Source organism: Embiotoca jacksoni, unplaced genomic scaffold (assembly GCF_022577435.1).
Source record: "Embiotoca jacksoni isolate LCO1_2020_lvr unplaced genomic scaffold, fEmbJac1.0.p SCAF_78, whole genome shotgun sequence".
Lineage (NCBI taxonomy): Eukaryota > Metazoa > Chordata > Actinopteri > Embiotocidae > Embiotoca > Embiotoca jacksoni.
This window is the reverse complement of record NW_027185434.1, coordinates 614,176-633,410: the sequence shown is the minus strand read 5'-3', so window position 1 is coordinate 633,410 and position 19,235 is coordinate 614,176. Positions and strand designations below refer to the sequence as shown.

Below are 19,235 nucleotides of genomic sequence, written 5' to 3'. Positions count from 1 at the left end.
AATCAGAGGTCCAGGTTGTAATTTAAGAACTTAATATCATTCATGAGCCAGCAGCCAGTAAAATATTCTCTGATTCATGACAGGGTTTCATTTAACCTGCGGTTTAAACTCCGGACGGAGGGGGCGCTGCAGCGCGCTGGTCTTAATTTAACCTGCGGTTTAAACTCCGGACGGAGGGGGCGCTGCAGCGCGCTGGTCTTAATTTAACCTGCGGTTTAAACTCCGGACGGAGGGGGCGCTGCAGCGCGCTGGTCTTAATTTAACCTGCGGTTTAAACTCCGGACGGAGGGGGCGCTGCAGCGCGCAGCGCGCTGGTCGGCAGCGCTGTTTAAAAAGAGAAAATAAATAAATAAAGAAAGAAGAAGAGAAGAGGTGACATCTGGCTCCACACCGACTTCATTGAATGAGGTTCAGCAGCACGAAGCGGTTGTTCTGGTTGAATCCTCGCAGAGAAGCAGGAGCGGAGGATCCGTCGGTAGCACGAGGACACAGTGACGTAAATCTGCCGGTTACGGTGAGCAGCGCGCGGCGGGACTCTGTTGTTGCTAGCATGGTTAGCGCCCGAGCTAGCTAGCCGGAGACAACATGGCTAACAGCTAACGCGTTAGCACGAGCTACAACACGTTGTTCACGTGTTTCAGGTGTTTCACGTGTTTCAGGTGTTTCAGGTCGGTCGGACCGGAGGAGCAGTGACGTTGACTGCTCGTAGTTACCGGCAGGATGACGTGTGCAGCTGGTGACCGGTTTTATTGAAGCTAAGCGGCGGGACTGTGACGGTGTTTGTGCTAGCAAGCAGCAGAGAGCCGCGGCGGGACACGGGGGGGGGGACACGGGGAGGGGGGGTGTCTGAGGCCGGGTTGGTCACCAGGGAGCTGCTGAGTGACAGGCAGCATGTTGATGTCCCGGTCCGGTGTCCCGGTGCCCCGGGCCGTGAGACCTGTTCTCGGTGCTCCTGTGGTCCAAACGGTACTGGACCGGTTGGGCGCTTTAACCTGGTGTGTGTTGGCTCAATGAAACGCGGTAACCGGTCATCACGACACGTTACTCATCCCGGTGCACCGGATCTGGGGTCAAAGGTCAGCGTGTTTTCAGTAGCAGCGGAAACTAAAAGAAATGCAGGAAGCTTTATTGGCCAGCTGTGTTTGTAACTTCCTGTTAATGGACAGAAACGGACATAAAGGAGGTCTCAGCTGGTCTTCAGGAGGTCTCAGCTGGTCTTCAGGAGGTCTCAGCTGGTCTTCAGGAGGTCTCAGCTAGTCTTCAGGAGGTCTCAGCTGGTCTTCATTAGGTCTCTGCTGGTCTCAGCTGGTCTTCAGTAGGTCTCAGGAAGTTTTCAGGAGGTCTCAGCTGGTCTTCAGGAGGTCTCAGCAGGTCTTCAGGAGGTCTCAGCTAGTCTTCAGGAGGTCTCAGCTGGTCTCAGCTGGTCTTCAGTAGGTCTCAGGAAGTTTTCAGGAGGTCTCAGCTGGTTTTCAGTAGGTCTCAGCTGGTCTTCAGGAGGTCTCAGCAGGTCTTCAGGAGGTCTCAGCAGGTCTTCAGGAGGTCTCTGCTGGTCTTCAATAGGTCACAGCTGGTCTTCAGGAGGTCTCAGCTGGTCTTCAGGAGGTCTCAGCAGGTCTTCAGGAGGTCTCAGCTGGTCTTCAGTAGGTCTCAGGAAGTTTTCAGGAGGTCTCAGCTGGTCTTCAGGGGGTCTCAGCTGGTCTTCAGGGGGTCTCAGCTGGTCTTTAGGAGGTCTCAGCTAGTCTTCAGGAGGTCTCAGCTGGTATTCAGGAGGTCTCAGCTGGTCTTCATTAGGTCTCTGCTGGTCTCAGCTGGTCTTCAGTAGGTCTCAGGAAGTTTTCAGGAGGTCTCAGCTGGTCTTCAGGAGGTCTCAGCTGGTCTTCAGGAGGTTTTCAGGAGTTCTCAGCTGGTCTTCAGTAGGTCTCAGGAAGTTTTCAGGAGGTCTCAGCTGGTCTTCAGTTGGTCTCAGCTGGTCTTCAGGAGGTCTCAGCTGGTTTTCAGTAGGTCTCAGCTGGTCTTCAGGAGGTCTCAGCAGGTTTTCAGGAAATCTCAGGAAGTTTTCAGGAGGTCTCAGCTGGTCTTCAGGAGGTCTCTGCTGGTCTTCAATAGGTCTCAGCTGGTTTTTAGGAGGTCTCAGCTGACCTTCAGTAGGTCTCAGGAGGTTTTCAGGAGGTCTCAGCTGGTCTTCAAGAGGTCTCAGGAAGTTTTCAGGAGGTCTCAGCTGGTCTTCAGAAGGTCTCAGGTAGTCTTCAGGAGGTCTCAGCTGGTGTTCAGGAGGTTTTCAGGAGTTCTCAGCTGGTCTTCAGTAGGTCTCAGGAGGTTTTCAGGAGGTCTCAGCTGGTCTTCAGGAGGTCTCAGCTGGTCTTCAGGAGGTCTCAGCAGGTCTTCAGGAGGTCTCAGCTGGTCTTCAGGAGGTCTCAGCAGGTCTTCAGGAGGTCTCAGCTGGTCTTCAGAAGGTCTCAGGTAGTCTTCAGGAGGTCTCAGCTGGTGTTCAGTAAGTCTCAGGAAGTTTTCAGGAGGTCTTAGCTGGTCTTCAGGAGGTCTCAGCTGGTCTTCAGGAGGTCTCAGCTGGTTTTCAGTAGGTGTCAGCTGGTCTTCAGGAGGTCTCAGCAGGTCTTCAGGAGGTCTCAGCAGGTCTTCAGGAGGTCTCAGCAGGTCTTCAGGAGGTCTCAGGAAGTTTTCAGGAGGTCTCAGCTGGTCTTCAGGAGGTCTCAGCTGGTCTTCAGGAGGTCTCAGCAGGTCTTCAGGATGTCTCAGCTGGTCTTCAGGAGGTCTCAGCTGGTCTTCAGGAGATCTCAGCTGGTCTTCAGGAGGTCTCAGCTGGTCTTCAGGAGGTCTCTGCTGGTCTTCAGTAGCTCTCAGCTGGTTTTTAGGAGGTCTCAGCTGGTCTTCAGGAGGTCTCAGGAGGTTTTCAGGAGGTCTTAGCTGGTCTTCAGGAGGTCTCAGGAAGTTTTCAGGAGGTCTCAGCTGGTCTTCAGTAGGTCTCAGCTGGTCTTCAGGAGGTCTCAGCTGGTCTTCAGGAGGTCTCAGCAGGTCTTCAGGAGGTCTCAGCTGGTCTTCAGGAGGTCTCAGCTGGTCTTCAGGAGGTCTCAGCTGGTCTTCAGGAGGTCTCAGCAGGTCTTCAGGAGGTCTCAGCTGGTCTTCAGGAGGTCTCAGCAGGTCTTCAGGAGGTCTCAGCTGGTCTTCAGGAGGTCTCAGCTGGTCTTCAGGAGGTCTCAGCTGGTCTTCAGTGTTTGTACCAGATGTTAGAAAGAGGCTGCAGTTTTTCTGGTTTCTGTTTGTTCCCCTCTGATGTACGTGTTGATTTCAGGAAGTGAGTTTGATCTCGAGTGGAAACACGTACATGATGATGCCAGATGTGAACCGCTGTGCTGTCCACCTGGATCTCCCAGCATGCACAGCGTCTGTTGTGGACCGGCTTCATAACGTAACGGTGGAGACCGCTCAGCTGTTGTGTTGTACGAATCTTAAAGTCTTCAAATAAATGTTGACTAATCGTGTCGATAGGAGGACGGGGCGAGACAAAGGTCTGTGGTCTCTGGGTGTGAATAATATTGATGCTGAATCTTCACTCCTGTCCTCCTGTCCTCGTGTCTTCGTGTCCTCCTGTGTGTCTCCAGCTGTCTGTTACTCGTCTGTAAATGGGAGACAAAGTGGGTTTTTACGGTTGAAGTATTTACCTGAATAACGACGGTGATTGGAGTTCTTTTAAAACACATATAGTCATATAATAACATATAATTATATATATATATATATATATATATATATATATATATATATATATATATATATATATATATTGTTACATGTATATGAATGTATATATATATAATTATATGTTATTATATGACTAATGACTAAATAAAGGTTGTTAGTCAAGTTTACAATCCTCAAAATTAATTGTGATATCAGAAAAATGAATCAGCTTTGTCTAAAAATATGTTTATTTCCCTCTTGGTGTTTTTGTATAGATGATGTCATCATGTGTCTGATCTCCAACAGAACCCAGATGTGAGCTGCTTGGTGAGCTGACTGGTTCCTTCCATCACATCTGCACTGTGTTCTGATCCGGCAGGTGACGAGCTGGCGCAGGTCGTGGGTCGTCCGTGGATAATGCGAGACAGTGGCGGTAGCCTGGCCCAGAACCGCTGGCAGGGAGACCTGGGTCTGACTGTGGTGGGGCAGGACGACGCAGGAGGAGGTGGGTTCTTCAAACCTGCTGCTGCAGGTGCTGATGTTCAGGGTTGGTTTTTGGAGCAGCTCACGGGACATGTTTAAGTCCGCTCCCGAGGGAACTGCAGTTTGTTGTTCTCGGTACTGATAGTAAAGTGATGCTTTGTAAAACAACGCCGTGAATTTACATTTCATACGAACTTCAACTGACAGGAACTGTGATTAGTCAGGATGTCGACTTTATATTATGTGTAACTTCTTTTGAAAGTGTATTTCTGATCTAATCCTGTCGTGTGTTGAGTGACTCGTACCTCGCTGTGAGAAGAACCTGAACGTTGGTGGGATCTCTGCCCATGTTTGTGTTCAGGTGGACTTCCTGGAGACCACCTCATCGTCCCGGTGTCGGGCCACAGCGTGTCCAGCCCCATGCACCTCCGCCTCGGGCAGAAGGAGAAAGTGTGGACGGGAGAGTACGTAGATGAGGAGGAGGAGGACGAGGAGGAGGATGGAATAGGGGGGATTGAGGCAATAGGTGAAGAAGAAGAAGAAGAGGTGAACAATCTGGATGGGGAAGATATGGGTGAGTTTGAGGATAAAGGTTGGGACAACAACGAGGAGGAGGAAGATGAGGTGGAAGAGGACGGAGACCTGGAGGAGGGCGAGTGGGAGATCCCACGTTTCCCCTCTCAGTCCAGCCAGCACCCTTATTTACAACAGCACCAACATCATGGACCCCAACAGAGGGCGGTGAGCGTTGGCGACGCTCCCGTGCAGGACTCCGCCCCCCCGGCTGGACCAGGGGCCCCGTTGAGGCCCCACTTCAGCCGGCACAGGGCCCTCCGGAGGCTCCGGCGCTTTCAGCGTTTGAGGTCCCACGGAGGTCTCGGAATCCGACTCACCCAGCACTGGAAGAACTGGCGCCAGCGGGCCCGGTGGGTCTGCTCCGCGGGCCACCGGTGGAGCCGCAGAGGGCCGCGCTACGACGCGTACGGCAAGCAGAGGAGGACACAAAGGTATCAGCAGTCCCCGTACACAGATGAAGAGGACGACAGCAGCGAGGAGCGCTTCATGGTGTCTGACAGAGGTACTCACCAACACTCACCTCTTCACAGGACTGGTGGACGAGGACACGCTGCACTCACATGTTTCTACACATCACGTTACTTCATCTTTCAATAACTTCCCCGAACCGTCCGCTGGTTCCTGCTGACACTCGTATATTCAGAGTTCAGCTCCTCTAGTTGGTAGGTAGGTAGGTAGGTAGTTACTTTATTAATCCCCGAGGGGACATTTTTTCGCTACAGCAGCATACAGAAGCAATAAGATAATAATAGAATAATAGAAAAGCAATAAAATAGCAGTATAAAATATAAAATGCACAGTATATACAGTACAGTATATATCTATATATATTATATACAAACAACCTTGGTTGGTTCTTGGCCTTCTGCTGCAGCTCAAACTGCAATGAGCTAGAAACATGAAACTTGTCCCAATAACTGGAAATGAGGAAAGACGTCCCAAACCGGCCAGGTGGTGGGCGGGGCTTATGACAACACATTTCAAACTTTAAAAAAAATCCAAATAAATCAGCCGTACCTCCGACAGATCTGAAACGTTTTCAGCACATCCGCTGAATCGGGACAAACTGTTGGCTCACGGTCACCTGTGGTCACTTGACATGTAAATTACTCCTAAATCTCCATAATTATTGGTTCAAATGTGACCAACACAGACACTCCTTGGATAGTAGATATCACCTGGTGGGGTTCAGTCAAACGTCTGCAGTAATATTCAATATCTCACTGTAATCTCTACTGTACATTCAAGATATTTTACTTTACCAAGTGTTTGATCAAACTTATTTATATTATGTATATATTATAAAATATTTGACAGCACACCTGACATCATCAGAACGATGGGGGATATTTTATCACCAACACTTCTACTGTTGGAACCAGTTTAATTATAAACATGGTTGATTAGTCAAAGTGGGCGTGGCCTGTTCATCCTCACACGTTGTGCATTCATTAGGAACCTTTCAGCAGATAATAAATACTCGTGAGATTCAGTAAAATGAAGTCTGTGAATCCAGTTCATGGTGTTTCTTACCCTGAAAACTTCCCTCAGTTCTGTAATGAAGGAACACGCTGCAGTTCAGTCATGTTTGTAATAGTTTTTTTGGGCAACGCTGTGGAATAAAATCAGTCTTTAGATGCAAACACACTCCATAGTGGGCCGGATTGGATGATATTCTATTTTTTTTATACATTAAATAAAAGCAGATGGAGTTTTTTTTATTTATTTATTTTTTTAAATGAGCTTCAGTCCCTTTGAAGGAAAGAACGCTGACATTTGATGTGATTTTATACGTCCATCCATGTCTTCGGTGAAGTTCATGTGTTTTTGGTGGCCTCGGCTGTGTGTCGGTGCTTTTAGACCTGCTGTCTGGCAGCAGGTTGAAACCGCCCCACGGCGACCTGATAATCTGATCCCTCTCTCTGTGGGCCGCCAGCTTCACTCGCATCTCAGCAGGTTCACAAAAGCCTGAGAAACTTGGAGGAAATCTGATATTCTATTTTTTTTTTTACCTGCTATCATGTTAAAATATGAAATATTACTCTTCAGCAACATTTGTGAGTCCCTCCAGGACTTCAGAGTTTTTTTTATTTGATTCCTGCGATCACAGAAAAGTGGGAAATATTTTAGTTCTCATCTTTTTTTTTTCTTTCAATCTTCTGAACTTCAATAACTATGTGGATCAAAGTTATGAAATAAATCCTGAGTCATAAAAATGATGTATTTTTACAGAACAGTGAGTCTGTGACAAACTTTGGCTTCACCTGACATAATAATAATGTTTTAAATGTCTAAACATCATATTAATTCAATGCACTGAATCAGACTGCAGTTTCTTACAACTGGAAGTGAAACTAATTCAACACATACTGAACTCCCTCGATGAGACCACATCTCCCATAAACCCCGTCACTTCTGGGCTTCCTCTGGCAGCGTGTGAGTGTTGTGATGATGATGATGATGATGAGGAGGAGGAGCGGTTGAAGAGCTGCCATCATCATTTCCTCAGAGATTGTTGGAAGCTGCTTTAATGATTGTGATTTGTAGATCCATCTCAATAACACTGACAAAGTTCCCTCTCAGCTTTTTAGCACAAACTTCTTTATTGGATTTGATCAAACTGCAGGTCACATGATACCGTAATGAAACATTTCACTGTCACCAGACTGCCTTTTGTGGAATGAAGTTAAAAATTCCTCCTAAAAATGTGTGAATGTCCTTTTATGTCAGATAAACAGATGAACGGCTCCTCTTCAGACAAGCAGGAGGAGCGAGTGAGGCGGGAGGTGGAGGTGAAGCCGGTGGAGCTGGCCCTGACGGAGGAACACACCAGCTGTGTGACCGGTATGGATCTGCTGCTTCATGTTCACTGTCAGTCGGACACATTTCCATCAGTCTGTTCGACATATTGACAACATGAATGTGTTTGTTATCTCAGATTTACCTGATTTAGAATCTTTTGCAACATGAAGTTTGGATGTCCCACAGATCCACTTCAGGGGGACAGTCTGTCTCCTCTGTTCTATATCGTGCCGTCTTCTGTCTCAGGTATTCTTGAAGAGTCTCTACAGCAGTACGGCAGTTTGATCCCCATCCATGTGGACGACATCGTGGAGAAGCTTCAGGATATCTTCAGCGAGAGCTTCTCGCAGCCGCACAGGTCAGAGACAGTCGGCTCTCCTGCACCTCCATCTCCCCTCAGCCCTGTTCACAAGATCTGAATCTCACTTTAAGTTACTGTTTTGTTTATTTTTAGTGAACATTTGAAGGCGTACTGTTACGTTTATGCTCACATAACCACCCTGTCAGGTAAACAGGTCTTCTGTTGTACTGGAGGACTGAAGGTTAATCTGCAGTCGAATTCTTGATTCCATTTTATAATAACATTCTTCAGGGGATCTGTTCGACTGATTGAACAACGAAACCCTTCATTTGTTTACTTTGACCTCCTCTGTTTGTTTACTTTCTTCTTTGTTTATTTTTCCCTCATGTATCTTATGATGATGTTTTCCTTGTCTGTGAGGTGTTACACTGTAAATATAATAACATTTTGAATTGAAATTGAACAATTCAATTTTATTTATCTGGCACCAAATCACAGTACAGGTTATTTCATTAACACATGAAATCCTTACAGCAGAACTTTACAACATACAGAGAAACCCAACAGTTCACACCTAAACTAGGAGGGAAACCTCCTCCACTAGTACAGCTGATTTTAATAGTGTTTGATGGTTGTCTTCAACAGGAAAGCAGTGGTCCAACATCTAATACAATCCTTCCAGCGGTCGTCAGGATCAGCGGTGGCGAAAACATTCAGAGTCAACTACAAGCGCCACGTTCTGACCATGGATGACCTGGGAACGCTGTACGGACAGAACTGGCTCAACGACCAGGTGCAACCAGCAGCAGGGTCACAGTTCACCATGTCAGCGGGCTGCAGCGACCACATTAATAATGGCCACGTGATATAACAAATATGAATCATAATGTGGAAATGAAAGACATCATTGCTGGTAGAATATACTGTTGTGAATTACAAAATGTATGAAAGAAGAACCACAAACCAGGTTTCTCTGTGCATTAAGCACTTTCACAGAAAATCACACTTTTTATCAGTAATAATAATAATAAACTTTGTAAAGCACTTTTCATACAAGTGCTTTACAGCGAGAATATGACGAGCAGTGTTTCACATAAAAAGAGATATAAAGGAACATTTAAGAATATAGATAAGAAACGAGATGCATAGGAACAGATCAAATAAAACAGAGTTAAAATATAAAATAAGTATTTAAAGGTGCACTAGTTTTAAATGCAAGAGAGCTTCAGGAGTAGCTGGATGAAGGCTGAAGTAAAGAGATGTTTTTCAGCTTTCATTTAAAAGTATTAACTGAGCAGCTTCCCTGACATCGACAGGGAGCTTTGGAGCGTCGTACGCTGGCCCGTAGTTACAGCGGCCAATCAGAGCACGTCAAACATGATGTCATCAACATGCATGTTGGAGAACTGGTCAGCGTTTCTCTGTGTTCAGTCAGGCTGTTATATTGAGATCAGACGTGAATCCTCCCTGATGGAGGTGTGGATGAAAGTCTGACTCATCTTCTTCATGTGAGTCACATCTTTCATACCTCGTTGACTCTGTTGTTTCTGCTTCATTCAGGTGATGAACATGTACGGTGACCTGGTCATGGACTCGGTACCAGAGAAGGTAACGATTACAAAAGATCCTCGTGTCCTATTTAAAAGTCTCTCCGGTGATTTTAAACATGAATCTCCAGTCAAACGTCTTCTGTGATGTCATCAGGTTTATTTAGTCTTAGGTTTGAGGGATCAACTTCCTAAAAGGACGCTTATGTATAAATATATCTGCAGAGTCCTGTTTTATTCTACAAGGTTACACTAACTCTTATTTTAAGCTGCAGCCTGTTAGAAAGGAAATTGGAGCCAAAACAGTTGCATCTCTTTTTATTTGACCCAAAAGTGACGACTCGGATCGGAACCAATCCTCAGCACAAACTCCCTGCAGCTGTTCCCTGGTTGGTTCTCTGAAACAACAGCTGAACGTATCCCAGTAACGCAGGTGGCAGTGATGTTGGCCGTATTCTGACGTGTTAACGTGACGACGTCATCTTTAGACAGTCGTGGGGAAGAAGACGGTTCGCAGCTGGACGATGGAGGCGGAGCTTTGAGCTGCTGTAGTCTGTAACCAGATGTATTTTAGCCACATGAAGAGTATCCAGGTGATATTTTCAGTGCTCTACGTTGCAGTCAGACGGCCTGTCTGCTGAGGGCTGCTCCATTCTTTAAAGCCACCAGACTCCTTTGACAAAACCAGTGATTTAACCTCAGCATACAGGAGACGCTGCTTCCCTCCTGTTTTTAAATCTGTGAGTTCATATCTGAACTACAGCGTTCTACGTCTAACACGATGTTTGTGGTGCATGTTTAACTGCTCCGGTACATCCGGAAGCACCATCGAGTCCACACTGAAGAGCATCACTCCTCATAACACCGACCTCTCTCCTCCTCCTCACTCCTCTCTTCGTCTCTCAGGTCCACTTCTTCAACAGTTTCTTTTATGATAAGCTGAGGACAAAAGGATATGAAGGAGTCAAGCGGTGGACCAAAAATGTAAGTTACAGTTACTGAACACATTTTTTTTTAATGTATAACCATCTTGACTTTTTAAATCACAAAGTGGAGCCACAGAAAAGTGTCCCATTCAAAATAATCTCAATAATTATCACAAAAAACAACCCTGATTCATAATAATGATTAACTGCTGAATAAACAAACCTTTTTCTGACCATATTTACATTCATCTGAGTTTGACTTTGATTTCTGTTGTCTGAGTTATGGACATTTATTAAAACTGTACTGAACCATGTGGAGATAGTCAGGAATGAATCCATCAAACATCAGAACAACATTTTATTATCTCTCCTGAACTACTGTCTGAATGTTTGGTTCCTCAGGTGGACATCTTCCAGAAGGACCTGCTGCTGATCCCCATCCACCTGGAGGTCCACTGGTCCCTGGTCAGCGTGGACATCCCCCGTAGAGCCATCACTTACTTTGACTCTCAGAGGACCCTCAATAGGCGCTGCCCAAAGGTAAGGGGGGTGGGGGAGGGGTGGGGTAAATTGAAGATCCTTCCTGTTGTTGACAATGTTTTCTCTGAATGTTTTGTTGTTGATTTCAGCACATTTTCAAGTACCTGCAAGCTGAAGCCATCAAAAAAGACCAACAGGACTTCCTGACGGGATGGAAAGGGTTCTTCAAAATGGTACCGACATTACAATTATATTAACAATGGATCACCACACTACACACTACAGGCAAAATCCATCACAGTACAATAACACTGTTGACTGTGTTTCTTGGTTTGTTGTATATAATATATATAGATATATACTGTACTGTATATACTGTGCATTTTATATTTATATTTTTTACTGCTATTTACTGCTATTTTATTTTATTGCTTTTCTATTATTATATTATTCTATTCTAGTATTTTATTATATTATTTCTATTATTATCTTATTGCTTCTGTATGCTGCTGTAGCGAAAAAATTTCCCCTCGGGGATTAATAAAGTAAATACCTACCTACCTACTACAGAACCACACGCGCTACAGAACCACACGCGCTACAGAACCACACGCGCTACAGAACCACACGCGCTACAGAACCACACGCGCTACAGAACCACACGCGCTACAGAACCACACACACTGTACAGAGCCACACACACTGTACAGAACCACACACACTGTACAGAGCCACACACACTGTACAGAACCACACACACTGTACAGAACCACACACACTGTACAGAACCACACACACTGTACAGAACCACACACTGTACAGAACCACACACACTGTACAGAACCACACACTGTACAGAACCACACACACTGTACAGAACCACACCGCTGATACCTGTGATGTGTGATGTTGCAGAATGTGGGTCGCCAGAACAACGACAGTGACTGTGGTGCCTTCGTGCTGCAGGTGAGTTTCTCATGTCGTCGCCCTCGTACACACGTGTGCAAAATAACATGTGACATCTTTTACATTTGAGTCTGGGTTTTTCTTTTCCAATGGAGATGCAATCTGTGAAGTGGGCGTGGCTTCAGGCTGGAGGCTAGTACACCAGGTGGTGTCTGCTCACTGCAGGACGACACACCTCCAAGCCCTGCTCCACATGTGTTGTTGTGAGTCTGTTGTTCCGGCAGGTCACTTAACTTGTTCTCCTTTATTGCCCCCCCCCCCCCCCCCCCCCCCCCCCCCCCCCCCCCCCCCTCCTGCAGTATTGCAAGTGTCTGGCTCTGGGGCAGCCGTTCAGCTTCGGCCAGCAGGACATGCCCCGACTCAGAAGGCAAATGTACAAAGAACTGTGTCACTGCAAGCTCACCCTGTGACCCCCCCCCTCCCCCCGCTCCCTCCCTCCCCGAACCCTGCTGAGACGGGGGGGACACTGATAAAACAAGAAGAAGACAAGGGGAGCGACTGATTGACTGGAGGAAGAGGAACTTTTCCAGAAACTGCTTCCACCGTTGGTGACGTCCTGGTTTCTCTTTGTTTTGTCCGTCTTTGCGTCCCTCTCCTCATCCTCTGAGAGCTCCTTTTGATTTCCATGCCATCGTTATTCCTTTGTGGTTGACAGAGGCCAAGACTAGCTTCCTTTTTGGGAATGTGCTAATTATCCATCCTATCGTAGTCCACTTATGTTTCAGTCTGAATGGGAGCATGAAGAATCTGATGAAGACGAGGAGAGAATCCAGGCCAGATGAAGGACTACCACTCTGACGTGACATGAACAGTGTCGGAGCGGCGCTGGCTGGATGGCCGGAGCATCTGACCCGGTCTGTAAGCTGGTGGTTAACTGGTACCCGGTGAGTTCTCTGTGCGTCCAGTCTGAGCTCTCAGCCGACATCTGACACATCCAACAACATGGACACCTGAAATAAAACCTCCCTGATGTCATGCAGCCAGCACACGATGTGTGATGTGACATTTGAAATGTACGATTTATTTTCAATAACTTCCTTCAGTATGTTTAGCTGGATTGAAACTGTTTGCTGGAACGTCCGGTGACGAGTTAACGCTGCCAGGAAACACTTCTCTGGTGTTTTCCAGGGAAATCTTGAGTTTCCACAACATCCACAGAACCCACCTGGTACCCGGCCCGCGAGCCGGGAACTCTCTCTGCCTGTCATCCAAACATGCAAATAGAAACACGACTTCATGCAGGAGATCGGATCTGCCGACAGACGGGACAGAAGGACGCGTTGGCCGAAAGAAGGGGGATCTTTACATTTGCATTTATCTTTTCTGTGTTTATCGCTGTCAGTAAATGTGGTGATATGCTTATTGCTTTAAACAAATGGTGTTAAAAAAGGAGGTCTACGTATTTGTGTTATTTTGGGAGAAAGTTCAAAAAGAGATTTTCTGGTTGGTATTTGTTTGAAAAAGCCATTTTGGTGAGGACCACAGCAGCTACACAACAGGCACCATCACAGTGCTCTCTTCTTCTTTTTATAATAAAAGACAAATTTGTGGATAGCTGTGTGTTTTTGTTTTTGCATTCTTTTTTTTTTTTTTTTCAAACCGGAGTTGATGCAACACAGTTGACAGTTTTATATATCTTCTACAATGCATTATGGTTGCTACAAATAAAAATACGTGGAAAACGTGATTGTGTGTTTTCTTCCCGTTGACGTTACCTGTGTTCTGACTTCATGACCACTGGCTACTTGTAGTTTTTAGAAGTTTGAGACTTGACAAACTAAACTATGATATTATGATTTACTCGCAGGTTACTTTGCAAATTAATATTTTAAATGCAGATAAACCTTTAAAATGTGATGTAATGTTATCAATGAAACTTCCCAATAGTTCAGTTTGGGGTTTAAAATGCTCCTCGACACATGAATGCATTGGACTGAATGTGAAACATTCTACTGAGACTTTTCTTCATTAGTTCATTCTGTTAAAAACACTCATGGATGGTTTCTTCCTGAACAACCTTTGCAGCAGAACTCCAGGTTCTGTTTCTTGACTTGAAAGAAGCAGCAGGGATGATGGAGTGATGGGGTGATGGAGTGATGGGATGATGGGGTAATGGAGTGATGGGGTGATGGAGTGATGGGATGATGGAGTAATGGAGTGATGGGGTGATGGGATGATGGGGTAATGGAGTGATGGGGTAATGGAGTGATGGGATGATGGAGTAATGGAGTGATGGGGTGATGGGATGATGGGGTAATGGGGTGATGGAGTGATGGGGTGATGGGGTAATGGAGTAATGGAGTGATGGGGGTGATGGAGTGATGGGGTGATGGGGTGATGGAGTGATGGGGTGATGGGGTGATGGAGTGATGGAGTGATGGGATGATGGGGTGATGGAGTGATGGGATGATGGGGTGATGGAGTGACAGGGTGATGGAGTGATGAGGTGATGGAGTGATGGGGTGATGGAGTGATGAGGTGATGGAGTGATGGGGTGATGGAGTGATGGGATGATGGGGTGATGGAGTGATGGGGTATTGGAGTGACGGGGTGATGGGATGACGGAGTGATGGGGTGATGAGGTGATGGAGTGATGGGGTGACGGGGTGATGAGGTGATGGAGTGATGGAGTGATGGGGTGATGGGGTGATGGAGTGATGGGATGATGGGGTGATGGAGTGACAGGGTGATGGAGTGATGAGGTGATGGAGTGATGGGATGATGGGGTGATGGAGTGATGGAGTGATGGGATGATGGGGTAATGAGGTGATGGAGTGATGGGGTGACGGGGTGATGGGGTGATGGAGTGATGGGATGATGGGGTAATGGAGTGATGGAGTGATGGGGTGATGGAGTGATGGGGTGATGGAGTGATGGAGTGACGGGGTGATGGAGTGATGAGGTGATGGAGTGATGGGGTGATGGAGTGATGGGATGATGGGGTGATGGAGTGATGGGGTATTGGAGTGACGGGGTGATGGGATGACGGAGTGATGGGGTGATGAGGTGATGGAGTGATGGGGTGACGGGGTGATGAGGTGATGGAGTGATGGAGTGATGGAGTGATGGGGTGATGGGGTGATGGAGTGATGAGGTGATGGGGTGATGGAGTGATGGGGTGACGGGGTGATGGAGTGATGGGATGATGGGGTGATGGAGTGATGGAGTGATGGGATGATGGGGTAATGAGGTGATGGAGTGATGGGGTGACGGGGTGATGGAGTGATGGGGTAATGGAGTGATGGGGTGATGGAGTGATGGGATGATGGGGTAATGGAGTGATGGAGTGATGGGGTGATGGAGTGGTGGGGTGATGGGGTAATGGAGTGATGGGGTGATGGAGTGATGGGGTGATGGGGTGATGGAGTGATGGGGTGATGGGGTGATGGAGTGATGGGGTGATGGAGTGATGGGATGATGGGGTGATGGAGTGATGGGATGATGGGGTGATGGAGTGACAGGGTGATGGAGTGATGAGGTGATGGAGTGATGGGGTGATGGAGTGATGGGATGATGGGGTGATGGAGTGACGGGGTGATGGAGTGATGAGGTGATGGAGTGATGGGGTGATGGAGTGATGGGATGATGGGGTGATGGAGTGATGGGGTATTGGAGTGACGGGGTGATGGGATGACGGAGTGATGGGGTGATGAGGTGATGGAGTGATGGGGTGACGGGGTGATGAGGTGATGGAGTGATGGAGTGATGGAGTGATGGGGTGATGGGGTGATGGAGTGATGAGGTGATGGGGTGATGGAGTGATGGGGTGACGGGGTGATGGGGTGATGGAGTGATGGGATGATGGGGTGATGGAGTGATGGAGTGATGGGATGATGGGGTAATGAGGTGATGGAGTGATGGGGTGACGGGGTGATGGAGTGATGGGGTGACGGGGTGATGGAGTGATGAGGTGATGGAGTGATGGGGTGGTGGGGTGACGGGGTGATGGAGTGATGGGGTGATGGAGTGATGGGGTGATGGAGTGATGGAGTGATGAGGTGATGGAGTGATGGGGTGACGGGGTGATGGGATGATGGGGTGATGGAGTGATGGGGTGATGGAGTGATGGAGTGATGAGGTGATGGAGTGATGGGGTGACGGGGTGATGGGGTGACGGGGTGATGGAGTGATGAGGTGATGGAGTGATGGGGTGGTGGGGTGACGGGGTGATGGAGTGATGGGGTGATGGAGTGATGGGGTGATGGAGTGATGGAGTGATGAGGTGATGGAGTGATGGGGTGACGGGGTGATGGGATGATGGGGTGATGGAGTGATGGGGTGATGGAGTGATGGAGTGATGAGGTGATGGAGTGATGGGGTGACGGGGTGATGGAGTGATGGGGTGACGGGGTGATGGAGTGATGAGGTGATGGAGTGATGGGGTGGTGGGGGTGACGGGGTGATGGAGTGATGGGGTGATGGAGTGATGGAGTGATGAGGTGATGGAGTGATGGGGTGACGGGGTGATGGGATGATGGGGTGATGGAGTGATGGGGTGATGGAGTGATGGAGTGATGAGGTGATGGAGTGATGGGGTGACGGGGTGATGGGGTGACGGGGTGATGGAGTGATGAGGTGATGGAGTGATGGGGTGGTGGGGTGACGGGGTGATGGAGTGATGGGGTGATGGAGTGATGGGGTGATGGAGTGATGGAGTGATGAGGTGATGGAGTGATGGGGTGACGGGGTGATGGGATGATGGGGTGATGGAGTGATGGGGAGCCACAATGGTGTTGAGGTGAGAAACATACCCATTGTCAATGAATACTAGTTCTGATGATAACTAGTTCTAATGATAACTAGTTCTGATGATAACTAGCTCTGAAGATAACTAGTTCTGATGATGACTAGTTATGATGACTGTAGTTCTGATGATGACTAGTTCTGATGATAACTAGTTCTGATGATGAGTAGTTATGATGACTGTAGTTCTGATGATGACTAGTTCTGATGATAACTAGTTCTGATGATGACTAGTTATGATGATAACTAGTTCTGATGAGAACTAGTTCTGATGATGAGTAGTTCTAATGATAACTAGTTCTGATGATGACTAGTTCTGATGATGACTAGTTATGATGACTGTAGTTCTGATGATGACTAGTTCTGATGATAACTAGTTCTGATGAGTAGTTCTAATGATAACTAGTTCTGATGATGACTAGTTATGATGACTGTAGTTCTGATGATGACTAGTTCTGATGATGACTAGTTCTGATGATAACTAGTTCTGATGAGTAGTTCTAATGATAACTAGTTCTGATGATGACTAGTTATGATGACTGTAGTTCTGATGATGACTAGTTATGATGATGACTAGTTCTGATGATAACTAGTTCTGATGATGACTAGTTCTGATGATAACTAGTTCTGATGAGTAGTTCTAATGATAACTAGTTCTGATGATGACTAGTTATGATGACTGTAGTTCTGATGATGACTAGTTATGATGATGACTAGTTCTGATGATAACTAGTTCTGATGATAACTAGTTCTGATGATGACTAGTTATGATGATAACTAGTTCTGATGATAACTAGTTCTGATGATGACTAGTTCTGATGATGACTGTAGTTCTGATGATGACTAGTTCTGATGATAACTAGTTCTGATGATGACTAGTTCTGATGATAACTAGTTCTGATGATAACTAGTTCTGATGATGACTAGTTATGATGATGACTAGTTCTGATGATAACTAGTTCTGATGATAACTAGTTCTGATGATGACTAGTTATGATGATAACTAGTTCTGATGATAACTAGTTCTGATGATGACTAGTTCTGATGATGACTGTAGTTCTGATGATGACTAGTTATGATGATAACTAGTTCTGATGATAACTAGTTCTGATGATGACTAGTTTTGATGATGACTGTAACTTGTACTTTGATTGTTATAATTATGGCTCAAACATATTAGTTTGTATTGGTTGTAAGTTGTAACACGCCGTCATAGCAGCTCCACAGTCTGAACTACAACAGCAGCCAGAGTCTGAACAATAACCGTATTCAACCAGAGCTTCAGCCGTCACGGCCAGGCGGAGCAGCTCCAGCTGGGTTCACAACAACAAGCCCTTTAAGCACTGAACGCATCACGTACAGTGTCCCATCATCTCCACTTCCTTAATATCGGCAAAGGGTTTCTGTTAGAAAAACTACTCAAGAGGCTCGGTTCAAAATCAAACACATCGGACATTTATTCTTGCAAGAAGGAGCAACTACATGTGTGCAGCAGTGCTCCCCCAGCAGTTCTCCAGCATGGTTCTCCAGCATGGCTCTCCAGCATGGCTCTCCAACATGGCTCTCCAACATGGTTCTCCAGCATGGTTCTCCAGCATGGTTCTCCAACATGGTTCTCCAGCATGGTTCTCCAACATGGTTCTCCAGCATGGCTCTCCAGCATGGCTCTCCAGCATGGTTCTCCAACATGGTTCTCCAACATGGTTCTCCAGCATGGCTCTCCAGCATGGCTCTCCAGCATGGTTCTCCAACATGGTTCTCCAACATGGTTCTCCAGCATGGCTCTTTAACAGGGCTCCGCCCCAGCCGGCTTTCTTTAGGGCAGCTTTTAGACAGTGTGACAAACAGTTGACAGTCACTCCCATTCCCTTTGTATCTGCTTTCATATGATAATACAGAGGTGGTTGTAGATAAGGACACCGGGGAGTCGTCCGCAATTAGATTCGGAAAGAATCACTTGCAAATAAGACAGAAAACAGGAAACTTTTCAGAGTCTGCTGACAAGAGACTTTCTGGAGCCACAATGCAAACGAGGAACAAGAGGGAACATCCTTTTTTTCCATCAGGTTCCCTTCGGTGTGGAACAGGACCGACACACCAAGCAGGAAGAGAAGAGAAGAGAAAAGGAGGAAAAGTATTGTGAGGTGATGGAAGATGTATTATAGTGTAGATATTGAACAGGTCAACACGTCTCAGCGCAGCAGCTGACATCACAACTCAAATCATCCGGTCACCCCGGACTCCTCCTGGAGGATCCCGAGGTGTTCCCTGACCAGATGACATATATAATCCCTCCAGGGGGTTCTGGGTCGACCCGGGTCTCCTACCAGTCGTACAGAAGCCCGAACCACCTCATCGGGCTCCTTCTGTGGAGGGTTTTTTGTTTCTCATTGATCCTGGCTGCTGTGTTTTCAAAAGCTTTATAGGTGTGTGTGCGTTTGAAAAAAAAGGTCATTGAGTTTGACTGTAAATGGGTAAAATAAACATTAATTTAAATCATTTTCTCATTGATAATTCATTTAAATGTCACATAATAGAGGACTTCTATTTATTGTCAGCCCAGAAATAAAAATGATTTATTAAATACTCTGATGGAGAAATGATGGAGGAAGAGGAGGAGCACGGCTGAATGTTACTGACGGACTGTGAAGTAAATTAGATCCACATCCATTATTCTATCAGTGGGACGATTCAAGTTATATATTGTTGCATTAC

The 19,235-nt window shown here is 46.7% G+C and overlaps 1 protein-coding gene across 1 annotated transcript; it reads left to right on the top strand.

Moving 5' to 3' along the window:
• Positions 1–359: 359 nt before the first annotated feature.
• senp3b (SUMO specific peptidase 3b) lies at positions 360–13,464 on the top strand. The gene is made up of 12 exons (XM_069177892.1): positions 360–514; positions 4,076–4,201; positions 4,541–5,257; positions 7,486–7,599; positions 7,804–7,915; positions 8,504–8,651; positions 9,419–9,466; positions 10,312–10,389; positions 10,734–10,871; positions 10,961–11,044; positions 11,727–11,777; positions 12,077–13,464. Exons 2-12 carry the CDS (start codon positions 4,114–4,116, stop codon positions 12,185–12,187), a joined length of 1,689 nt encoding a protein of 562 aa, XP_069033993.1. The 5' UTR covers positions 360–514; positions 4,076–4,113; the 3' UTR covers positions 12,188–13,464.
• Positions 13,465–19,235: the final 5,771 nt, after the last annotated feature.

Bases quoted from the DNA above. Each gene is read 5' to 3' on its own strand.
- senp3b (XM_069177892.1), top strand. From the start codon at position 4,114: ATGCGAGACAGTGGCGGTAGCCTGGCCCAGAACCGCTGGCAGGGAGAC. The intron at 5,258-7,485 runs GTACTCACCAAC...CTTTTATGTCAG, and splicing joins CTTCATGGTGTCTGACAGAG to ATAAACAGATGAACGGCTCC. The intron at 11,778-12,076 runs GTGAGTTTCTCA...CCCCTCCTGCAG, and splicing joins GTGGTGCCTTCGTGCTGCAG to TATTGCAAGTGTCTGGCTCT.